Source organism: Vipera berus, assembly GCF_964194415.1.
Source record: "Vipera berus genome assembly, chromosome: 1".
Lineage (NCBI taxonomy): Eukaryota > Metazoa > Chordata > Lepidosauria > Squamata > Viperidae > Vipera > Vipera berus.
Window position 1 is genome coordinate 8,987,422 of NC_138202.1, and position 12,267 is coordinate 8,999,688.

The window sequence follows — 12,267 nt, forward strand, 5'->3', positions numbered from 1 at the left end:
CCAGCCCCGTGCTCAAGCAGGAGAACCTATATACCATTTCAGACAAGTGACTGTCTAGTGTTTTCTTAAAAATCTCCAGTGATGGAGCGCCCACGATTTCTGGAGGCAGGTTGTTCCACTGATTAATTGTTCTGACTGTCAGGAAGTTTCTCCTTAATTCCAGGTTGCTTCTCTCTTTGTTCAGTTTCCAACCACTGTTTCTTGTCCTGCATTCTGGTGTTTTGGGGAATAATTTGAACCCCTCCTCTTTTGTGGCAGCCCCTCAAATACTGCTATCATGTCACCCCTATTTCTTCTTTTCTTTAGACTAGCCAAGCCAAGTCGTGGAGCGTTCTTTGTATGTTTTAGTCTCCGGGCCTTTGATCATTTTAGCTGCTCTTCTCTGAACTTTTTCCGAAGTCCCCACATCTTTTTTGTAGTACGGTGACTAAAATTGGTTGCAGTGTTCCAGGTGTGGTCTTATTAGGGTTTTATAAAGCGGTACTAATACTTCACGTGATCTTGATTCTGTGCCTCTTGTTTATACAATCCAGGATTGTATTAGCTTGTTTGGCTTTTTTGGCTAGCTAACTAGCTTTAGTGCCTAAGGCAGGACTGGAACTCACCATCTCCCAGTTTCTAGCTTGGTGAGTCTTAAACACTAGACCAAAGTTGGGTCTCTATTTCTGTTTATTGAATCTGTACTTTTAGCACTGCTGGGAGTTGGAACTTGGCAGCAATCACAATGTCATAGTTCAGCTCCAGCTAATTTGTGTTGGCTTGTGGTGCCCCCTGATTTGGCATTACGCAACATGCCAGCGCAAGAGCAAACAAGCAATACGATGCCAACACCGGATGAGAACTTAATTCAGATCTGTCTCCTGCCCTTTGACTCTGGTGAGGGCTCAAGGGGAGGAAAGCTTTAAAGTAAACCATTGAAGTTTAAAAGTGCCTTAAGAGTAAACAAATCAAAATTTTAATGGAAGATTTGCAGAAAAGGAGTGAAATAAGTAGGAACTAAGTCCCCAGGTATGGATTTCCTACCTCGAAAGCAAAGCTGGAGTAAGTTTTCTTTCCTCCAGCTAGAACCGTGGTGGAGAACGATGGCCCTTTTATGACTTGTGGACTTGGACTTCAACTCTGGGAGTCTACCTCTGCGAAGATCTGACCTGGAAAGTTAATACAACCCAGGTGGCCAGAAAGGCCCAACAGAGGCTTCACTTTCTCAAGGTCTTGCAGAAGAACAGGGTAGAACAACGGCTAATGACCTTCTTTTACCGGTCTACTATAGAGAGTGTCCTCTCGCACAGTATTGTGGTTTGGTATGCTGGTCTGACAGCCGCGGATAGGAAGGCATTACAGAGGGTGGTAAGTACAGCACAAGACATTGTGGGCTGTCCCCTGCCCCCACTGGATGACCTCGCCAGGGCCCGCTGCCTTGGAAGAGTGAGGAAAATTCTCAGGGATGAGTCACACCCTGGACGGTATCTCTCTACTCTCCTACCATCAGGTAGGAGATATAGGAGTATAGCCAGCCGTACCAACAGGCTGAAGAACAGCTTTTATCCATGGGCTGTCAGGCTCTTGAACGGGATATAGTTTTATAAACTTTATGCATGATTGACTTGCGAGGCCGGTGTGTTGTGCAATTAGCTCACATGGTGTAATAAGATGGAGGATTTGTGTCACTGTAAGCTGGGGGCACGAAGGGAGGCTCAGCCAATCTCAATGTATACATGGTTGTACTTTGACAATAAAGGTTCATTCTTTCATTCATCCCAGAATTCCTGAGCCAGCCACGCTGAGGGAAAAGGGAAAGGTTTGCAAGCTGAGCCATGCTGGCTCAGGAATTCTGGGAGGTAAAATCCACAAGTCATAAAAGGGCCACAGTTCCCAACCAGAGCTAGAAAGTCTCGTGTCTTTGCTCATGGGGCCTTTTCATAAAGGCGTCTTCTGCAGAGCCAGCAGCATGATGGACTTTGGATTGTGGCTGAACTCAATCCATCAATCCAATCTTGGATCTGAATCAAGAATCTAAGGGCTGGGCTTTGCTAAGTAGAACTGCAGGCAATTTTCCATTTTTATTTATTTATTTATTTAGAGTTGTTTAGGGCAGGGGTAGGCAACCTCGGCTCTTTTACGACTCATGGACTTCAACTCCCAGAATTCCTGAGTCAGCTGACTCAGGAATTCTGGGAGTTGAAGTCCATGAGTCGTAAAAGAGCCAAGGTTGCCTACCCCTGGTTTAGGGCATTCCCCTCCTAGTCCCTCTGTTGTTTTTTTCCAGTTGAGGAAGTAACAGGTAGTCCTCGACTTACGACCACAATTGAGCCTAAAATTTCTGTTGCTAAGTGAGACATTTGTTTGGCCCCAGGTTACGACCTCTCTTGCTGCAGCTGTTAAGCCAATCACTGCAGTTGTGAACTTAGCTGCAAGGTAGTTTAAGTGACTCCGGCTTCCCCCACTGATTTTGCTTGTCAAAAGATCGTTAAAAAGGAATTGTATGACACCCCCAGGACGCTGCAACCGTCATCACTACGATTAAGTTGCCAAGCGTCCAAACTTTGATCACATGACCACGGGGAGGCTGCAACTAGTCGTGTGAAAAACAGCCAGGGCTATTGTAACTTTGAACAGTCGCTGAATGAATGGTTGTTAAGGCGAGGACTATCTGTAGAACATAGAAACTGTGATCTGAAGTCTTAATGATAAAGTTGGAAGATACCTTGGAGGTCATTGTCCAACCCCCTGCTCAGGCAGGAAACCCTATATTTCAGCCAAATGGCTGTCCAATCTCTTCTTAAAAACTTCCAGTGTTAGAGCATTCACCACTTCTGGAGGCAGGCAGTTCCACTGGTTAATTGTTCTATCTATCAGGAAGTTTCTCCTTAATTCCAGGTTGCTTCTCTCCTTGATGAGTTTCCATCCATTGCTTCTTGTCCTGCCTTCAGGGGCTTTGGAGAATGCTTCACTCCCTCTTCTTTGGAGCAGCCCCTGAGATATTGGAAGGCTACTATCATGTCCCCCCTCGTCCTTCTCTTCATTAAACTAGACATACCCAATTCCAGCAACCGTTCCTTATATGTTTTAGCCTCCAGTCCCCTGACCATCTTTGTTGCTTTTCTCTGTACTCTTTCTAGAATATCAACATCTTTTTTACATCGTGGTGACCAAAACTGGATGCTGTATTCCAAGTGTGGCCTTCCCAAGGCGTTGTAAAGTGGTATTAACACTTCACATGACCTTGATTCTATCTATTCTGTCTTTGGAGGGTTGGGATCAATATATAAGCTGAAGATGAATTAAAGAAGCTTCTTGGAGGAGAAGCAGAACATCTTCAAACAAAACCAGGAAAGTACAGTTGCCTCTTGAAAAAGCACCTTTGGGACAACCATGATTTGGATGACTCAGAATCTTCATAGGCAGATCAATGTATCAGCAGCTCCACAGAATCAGTTGCAGGGGTCTCTTAATATTAAGTGGCTTCCGGAGATGGGTGACACATAAATACGATAAATGAAATATATGAGCCACTCAGCGGCACATATTGTCAACTATTCACCACCTCTTGCTGTTTCGTAGATGCTCAAGGATAATCTGCTAGATTAACTCAAGAGGCTGCCTAATGTTTTGTCTCCCCGCCCGCAGCTGGAACGGTGCTTCTCAAGGTTAATAAGGCTAGGACGTGTGGACTTCCAGAAACCTCCAGCCGGTATTGCCCAGGTTGTGAAACACTGCACTACAGGTAGTCCTCGACTTACGACCGCAGCGGAGCCTTCCCACGATGACCGTAAATAGGATGGTTGTAGTGGTCGTTAACGTGAACGCCATGGTTAAGCGGTGTCACTAAAAAAAATGGAAAGTCGATGCCAGTTTTCGGCAAAACTGTCCTAAAACAAATAGCTGTAAGTCGAGGACTACCTCTGCCGCTAAAACAACAAAAAAAAAAGGAATCAACTGAGAAACACTTTAAGCATACTGTTTTTGTGTGCAAGGAAGGTATCCCATATCTGGATGTGGGCCTGCCGAAAACTGCGTATCGTAGAATATAGGACTGTAGGGCTGGAGACGTCTTCCAGTCCAACCCCCCCCCCCCGCCCAATACAGGAGACCTCGCACCAAACTAGTCAAATAGGTGTCCAGCGTATTTTTGAAAACTTCCAGGGATGGAGCCCCCAGAAGGCAAGTTATCCCCTTGCTTAATTGTCCTCGCTGTCAGAAAATTTCTCCTTAATTTTATGTTGGATCTCTCTTTAACAGCTTCCACCCCTTCTTTCTCTTTTCTTTCTTCCTTCTTTCTCGCCTTCCTCCTCTTCCTCTCCTTTCTTCCCCCTCCTCATTCCTCTTCCAATCCCTTTTTCTTCCTCCTCCTTCCCTTCTATTCTCCTTCCTTCCTTCCCTCCCTCCCTCATTCTTTCTTGCCTTCCTCCTCTTCCTCTCCTCTCTCCTCCATCCCTCCTTCCTCTTCCAATCCTTTTCTCCTCCCTACTATTCTTCCCTCCTTCCTTCACCCCACCCTCCTTCCACGCCACGCCACACACGTGCATACACAAATTTTTCATTTCTTCCTTCATTCAACTGAAATGCCAATATTTTAATCCTTCTGATACAAGTACAAAATCCTGAAATCATTAGTCAAAAGGCACATTGTTCAACGGGGGAAAAAAGGAAAGAATCCTTCCCCACTCTTTACATATATACATTTTTTTTTCAATTCATTATAAATATGCATAGGAAAAACAAAACTAGGAGTCATTGAAGTCGGTTAAAAAGTGCCACGGGAGAGGAAGAAAAGGTGGTGGGTTTTTTTTGCCATTTACAAAATACAATCAATAGAACAAACAACATAATAATTTAGTCAAAAAAAGTAGCTATGACATCATTTTTCTTCCTGACAAAAATGGAGAAAAGGCCCTTCTAGGAAAGGGGGTTGGATGTCCTCAGGGGGGCCCTCCTCAGCTTTATTAGCCACTTTCCCGAGAAAGCAGAAGAAAAATTGCGTATTTTTCTTCTTAACTGAACGTAAAAGAGCATTCTGAAGATTGCCAAGAAAGCATTATCTGTGGTGGGATAGCAAGAGGATGGGAGGCACTCAAACACCTTTAAATTTTTCCTGAGTCGTAAGGCTTTTTTAAAAAAAGTTCCCTTCCTGCCCGCAGGCCAGCAGACCCCTTCCAATCGAACTAACTAGGTTTATTATGGCTATTACACTTTTAAAACTAACTGGGGGATGCTTAGGTCAGAGGATTCAAATCAGGAGAGGCCCTCTGCTCTCAGCGTTTTTGCATAGTTTTCTGATTTTTCCACCCACCGCTCTGCTCCTCCCTATTATTTTCAAGTGAAAATAAGTCATAAGGACTAAAAAGCTAAGCAAGGAAAGATCTAAACCAGCGTTTCTCAAGCTGCTTAGCATCATTTATTTAAGAAGGGTGGACTTTGACTCCCAGAATTCCCCAGCCAGTACGGCTGGGGAATTCTGGGAGTTGGTCCACATGACTTAAAAAGTTACCGAGTCTTTGAGAAAACACTGATTTTAAACAGTGATTTAAACACTTGTGGGTTGGGGCAAGATGAGCGGGGGAAAAAAATATTCCTAATTTTGATCCTTGGCTATTTAGAATGAGTATCCCTCACACAGTCGTACCGGCAACGTGTGATACGGTGGAGAAAAGCAGCACAAAAGCGTCCAGCTTCGTGGGACGAAAACTCCAGATTTTTTTACTCTTCTACTCATCTAATAACTGCCATACTAGATAGTTTCAAAGGTTTAACAAGTTTTTCAGAAGATACAAAATGGCAAGAATCACCCAAGAAAATGAAGCTTTCTTTCTAATACAAGGAATTCCTTTTGTTTTGAAGATAAAAGAGTTGAAATTTCTCTGGACATAATGGCTGGGCCAAGGACCAGCTGATTAAATGCATGTTAGAGCCCTCCTACCCAGTGATACAGGTAAGTCCTTGACTTACGACTATTTGCTTAGTGACCTTCACATGACCGGATGTGATTTGCATTTCTGACCATCTGCAGTGTTCCGTGATCGTTTTATGCCGTTACAACATTCCCTTCTGGTTTTCAGCAAAACTAGGTCCACAGTGAATCACTGGATCAATTTATGACTGCTACTGGCCGCTTTTAGGACTGCTGCGTTCACTTAACGACCAATGGGGGGGGAGAAAGAGGTGGTAAAATCTGGTCAGTCGTGTGACCATTTTAGGACTGTCACGATTTACAGCCCTGATGGGCAAGCTCCATTATGGTCGTAAGTCGAAGACTTACCTGCTAGTGAAATGTACGATTAGTTTGCCCCGCCCAACTGAAAACCATGTCATTTTGGGGGCAGATTTATGCCAATCTTGGGAAAAAACAAGGAAAATCTGGAACCCTTTTCGGGACGATAGCCAATCGGTTAGGAAATTTGTACGACCCTTTAATGCCGAGGATGGTTAGAGAATTTGATTTGGCAGCAGTAGCGGCAGCGAATGTGAGTCAAATAAAGGGAAATATTTGCAGCAGAACAGACAAACGAGTCCTTAAGATTTTAGGGCTAGATTTTGCTAGACATGTTGAGAAGCGTCTCGCATTCCTACCCGGTGTGCTTTTCTTTCCCTGTGGTAGTCCCAAGTCTGGAAAGGGCACCAAGGTGGAGAAGGACATCCCGGAGTAGGGGTGGGCAACTACGGCAACTTTACGCCCTGTGGACTTCAACTCCCAGAATTCCTGAGCCTGCATGGCTGGCTCAGGAATTCTGGAAGCTGAAGACCACATAGGGCATTAAAAAGCTGCCGTAATTGTCTACTCCGGGGCCCAGGGCATCAGCAGCTGCCGCAAGAGGAAAGACACGCAAAGGACCTGGCACGCGGGCAATTTGGTTTCGTGCCCGAAACCCAGAGGAATTTCAACTCGGAGTATGTGCAATACAAAAAATTAAAACCTTTTGTACAGGACATAAGGAATTTCTTTGGAGCTAGCAACTTCTGCAATGCTACACCCTGAACTTTGAAATTGGGGGTGGGTGGGTGGGTGGGTGGGATGGGGTGGAGAGAAGGAAGGTGGCTTAACCATAAAGCTAACCAGGTCACCCTAGACCGGTCCCGCCTTTGCCTTCCTGCCTTCATAAGGTGAGGCTGGAAGCCAGGAGATTCAGCCTGCCCTCTTGAGCAACTCGGCAAAGGGGAAGAGTGGGGAAAAAAAACCCAGAAAGGCTGAAAGCAAAGAGATTAAGAATCAAAGTACCTTCAGCTGCCACTGATCAAAAGCAAAGAAACACAAGACGGTGCCTTAAAAAAAAAAAGAAGAAAAAAAAAAGCTCCAAGAGCAAATGGAGAGGAGTGGAAACTCAGCCCAGTTTCCTGAAACTTACCAGGGAAAGGAGAAGAGTAGAATTGTAGTCCTCGACTTACAACCATAATTGAGCCCAAAATTTCCATTGCTAAGCAAGAGAATGGTTGGGTGAGTTTTGCTCCTTTTTTAAACCATCTTTCTTGCCCCGGTTGTTAAATGAATCACTGTGGTTGTTAAGTGAGTCACACGGTTGCTAAGCGAATCTGGTGGTCCGCACTGACTTTGCTGGTCAGAAGGTCGCAAAAGGGGATCGCGGAATTCCGAGACACTGAAACAGTCATAAATAGAGCCAGTTGCCAATCGGCTGCAATCTGATCGCACGAGCACAGGGATGCTGCAGTGGGGAGAAGTGCGGGAAAAACGGCCCTAAGACTTCAAATGATCACTAAACGAACGGTTGTTAAGTCGAGGACTACCCGTGCAACTAGAAGGAAAATGGAAATACTGTTATTTGAGCTGAATTTCAGAGTGCTTCGCAACCTCCTTTTTTTCTGGCTGAGGATCGCCAGTTCCAAATTGGGCTTATTAAAACCGCAGCTGGACCTTCCTTCGCTTTAAGCCAGGGGTAGGCAACCTTGGCTCTTTTATGACTCGTGGACTTCAACTCCCAGAATTCCTGAGCCAGCCATGCTGAGGGGGACAGGGAGAGGTTTCCAAGCTGAGCCATATTGGCTCGGGAATTCTGGGAGTTGAAGTCCACCAGTCACGAAGGGGCCAAAGTTTCCTCCATGCTGGCTCGGGAATTCTGAGAGTTGAAGTCCACGAGTCATAAAAGAGCCAAGGTTGCCTACCCCTGGCTTAAGGGCTCAGCGTTAAGCTCTGTGATTCTGCCATCCTTACCACCTTTGCTTTTAATAAAAACCAAAGGCATTTTTAAAAAGGGCTACACAAAATGCACAAAGCACGCTCTCTCGAGCCCGGCCCTCGAAACCCAAAACGTTAGGACTGCAGGAAGAGGTGCCTGGGAAAGCGAGAGGAGAAAGGCCACCGTGTCTTCAGCTCCAGATTTGGTTTTTAAAAAACTTCACCTCCCACAATAAATATATGGCGCATTAAAAACTGGCTTTTCCCCCCTTTTGAGAATCACCAGCTTTCAAGGTCCACCAGTCCGCAGACCGGTAAAGTAGTCCTTGACTTACGACCACAATCGGGACCGGAACGCCCATCACTAAGCAAAAGAGGTCATTAAGCGATTCGTCCCTGATTTTACAACCCTTTTTTCGCTGGTGTCGCTAAGCGAATCCAGCTTCCCCCCACTGACCGTGCTTGTTGGAAGTCAGCCGCTAAGGTTACAACGTAGATAACGTGCCGGTGGCCCAGCGCCCGAATTGCAAACACGTGACCGAAGGGACCCTGCGACGGTCGTTGAGTGCGAGGATGGCTCGTTTTTTTTTTTTTTAGCACCCTCGTAACTTCAAAGCATCGCTAAACGAATGGTCGTAAGTCGAGAATGACCTGCGGCTGAGAATCTACAGGTAACGCGATTGTGCAAAATTCTCCATTTGTGCAAAAAATAAAACCAGGGATTTTGAGAAAGTCCCCCCCCCCTTTGGACTGTCACTTGAATTGGACCTTCTTTTGACAAACCCGGAAGAATGAACATACGTGTATCTATGTCTGTGTACATATATACATATACAGGTAGTCCTCGACTTCTGAGCATGACTGAGCCCAAAATTTATGTGGCTAAATGAGACCTCTTTAAGTGAATTTTGCCCCAGTTTTCAACCTGTCTTGCTTTGGTTGTTAAGTGAATCACTGCAGTTGGTAAGTTAGTCCCCCGGTTGTTAAGTGAATCGGGCTTCCCCATTGGCCTTGCTTGTCAGAAGGTCGCAAAAGAGGATCGCCTGACCCCGGGGGGACTGTGACCGTCGTAAATATGAGTCAGTTGCCAAGCGTCTGGATTCTGATCACGTGACCGTGGGGGATGCTGCCATGGTCGTTAAGTTTGAAAAAGTCACTTGCTTCAGGGCCGTGGTAACTTCGAACGGCCACTAAGTCGAGGACTACCTGTATTCCCACATTCATTCTACGATTCTCATTTTCCAGACTCAGTAGTTTTTTTGGTTGGGTAGCCCAGAAAGACAAGCTTGGTGCTGAGAAGCGGCAGGCGGATAAAGAAGCCGGCAAGCGGCCATTTTGTGTGTGTTTTTTTTTTTAAAGTGCCCGATTCCCCACTGGTATTTCGGCATTATTGCCCTCCCTCTTCCACTTATCCTCTCCCACACAAGCCCACTTTGCACCTCTCTCTCTCTCTCTCTGTACAGGCATATCAAAAAAAATTAGTACAGGCTTGACTGTATATTATATATAAATAAACTTTTGTTTCTGTTAAGCCGAGTTCCACGCCGCCCACCCCTTTGGAAGTGGTCCGTTCCAACCCAGGATTAAAAACACCCCCCCTTCCCAGCCCAGTGTAAAAAACAAAACAAAACACCAGCCCCTCTTCCCCCCAACTCAGCTGGCGTCGTAGAGGTTGGAGAGGGGTCCGCTGAACTGGATGACGCTCTGGCGCTCCTGCTCGCTGTTCTCGCCCCCCAAACCGAGGGGGCTCAGCATCATCTCCTCCAAGAGTTCGCGGAAGTTCAGGCTGGCCGGGGAGAAACTGTCCGCCAGGGGGAGTGGCAGGGCTGGAGTCGGGGGCAAAGGTTCGTGCTGGGAGGGGGAGCCGCTGCTGAGCGCCAGGCTGCCCACCAGCGCGGCCGTGTCGTAGGGCGCGTGAAAGCCGAACGGGGAGGGGGCGGCGGGGAGCGATGGGAGCAGCGCAGGAGGAGGCGGAAGAGGAGGAGGAGGAGGAGGAGGAGGAGATGGGTCTTTCCAGAAGTTGGGAAGACCTTCCCCCGGTGGGCTGTTGGTCAGATCCCAGACCTCCTCCTGCGGCAAGGAAGAGCGCTGGGCAGGGATAAACCCTCCAGGCTGGCTGAGGTCCAGCGGTGGGACGAGCTGTGGGTAGGGCTGGCTGGGCATCACGGGGGCCAACAGGGCCTGCATCTGCTTCTGCTTCTGCTTGACGTTCTCGTCCATCTGCTTCAACTCCTTCAGCACCTGGTGGACGCAATTCTCCGGGATCTTGATCCCTGTGGAAGGGATTAAAAAAAACAAAAACCGTTAGCGAGTCAACTTTCGGAAGGAGGCGAGACTCTCAAACCTCGCTCGCCCTCCTCCGGAGGCCCCAGCCCGAGGACGTAACTGTGGCTTAGGATTCCTGTGACTGTGATACGAGGCTGAGACGGCCCGTATCTGGGGGACAGAGAAAGGAAGGGAAGCAAGGGGGTCAGCGAGGAATGAGGGGAGAATGTGGGAAAATGCCAAGTACGGGCAGGTCCTCGACATACAACCATTTGTTTGGTGCCCGTTCGACGTTGCAAGGGCACCGACAAAAATGACTGACGATATTGATTCAATATTTAGGATTTAGATTCAGAAGGGAAATGAAAATGAGCTACGAGAATATAGCTTTGAATTATAATACGGAAGTTGGATTGAGACAATAAAGGATACTTTATTAGTAAGTGATGAGATACAACTAGGATGAGAAATAGAATATATTTGGGAAATAAAATAAGAATGCATTTAACTAAGCAATATGTCTGTTTTAGATATGACAACTATTATGTAATGAAATAGGGGAAATTTGGGTTACCTGAAAGCTAAATGTTATGGATCTTAAGGGCTAAATTGGAGCACTGTAATTGAAATTAGGTAAAATTTAAAAACAGGACATGATATTTGTAAGTGAAAATATATTGATAAATGTCTTAACTGATCGTCTCATAATTAGAACTGTATTAACTTGATTGTGATATAGTAATTAAGGGAAATGAGAGGGAATTTTTGATGATGTAACCTGAGATACGTGCAAAAGATTTTTTTATTGGACTATTGATTACCCAATCACCATGTTGCTTCCTAAATATTTGGATGTAAAATTGGAAAATAAAACTTGTGGTTTTTTTTTAAAATGACTTACGACCATTTTTCACACGACCCTTGCAACATCCCCGTGGTCACGAGTCAGACATTTGGCAACTGACTCATATTTACGACGGTTGCAGTGTCTCAGGGTCATGTGATCGCCTTTTGCGACCGGTCAAGTCAAGGGAGAAGCCAGATTCACTTTTACAACCTCTACTAACTGAAGAACTGCAATGGTTCGCTTGACAAATGTGGCCAACAAAAAAAGTCGTACAATGGGGCAAAACTCACCTAGCAACCGTCTCGTTTAACAACTGAAATTCTGGGCTCAACCGTGGTTCTATATCGAGGACTAGCTGTACAGAAATGAGCTTGTGGAGAGGAGGAGATAAAAAGACACCTGTCCAAGGAGAAGTGGGTGTGGAGTCGGAATAGTGTGCACAAAAGCTCAGGTTTAGCACTGAGGATGTTAAGCTGAGTCTTTTTTTCCCCACAGCACTCCAGTAACATTGAGGGTGTAGCTTTCTAACCCAGGGCTTTTCAACCAGTGGTACAGGTACCACCTGTGGTACATTGGCACCTGGCCGGTGGTACGCGACCATCCTAGAAAAGTGGTAGCGGGGGAAGGTAATGAGCTGAACCGGTGGCAGCACCGCGCAAGCCTGAGCGAGAGACGGCTGGAGCTGCAGGGCTGTCAGGGCTGAGCGGAAGCGCCAGGATCAGCGCCAGGATCCAGCTGGAGCTCAGCACTGATCCCGGCGCTTCTGCTGAGCCCAGAAGAAGCGCCAACCAGCTGGAGTGTTGCAGCATCTCCAGGTTCTTGTGATTTAAATTCAGATGCTTGGCAACTGATTCATATTTATGACGGTCACAATGTCCCAGGGTCATGGGAAGTGACCAAAACCTGCTGCAACCACCCAGCAGAGGGGGGGGGAATAAAAACCAAACACCCACCCCACCCCACCCCACCCCCGCTGCCAATCCTCAACAGAAATGCTCACAACAATGAAAACCTCGGACAGGAGGAAGAG

General features: G+C 46.5%; 1 protein-coding gene across 1 annotated transcript in view; it reads right to left on the reverse strand.

Moving 5' to 3' along the window:
* Positions 1-4,552: 4,552 nt before the first annotated feature.
* Positions 4,553-12,267, reverse strand: part of SBNO2 (strawberry notch homolog 2) — a 145,165-nt gene continuing 137,450 nt past the window's right edge. The window contains exon 32 of the mRNA XM_081320762.1: positions 4,553-10,398. Within this exon, the coding sequence (XP_081176888.1) occupies positions 9,779-10,398 (620 nt within the window). The 3' untranslated portion in view covers positions 4,553-9,778. The remainder of the gene's footprint in view (positions 10,399-12,267) is intronic.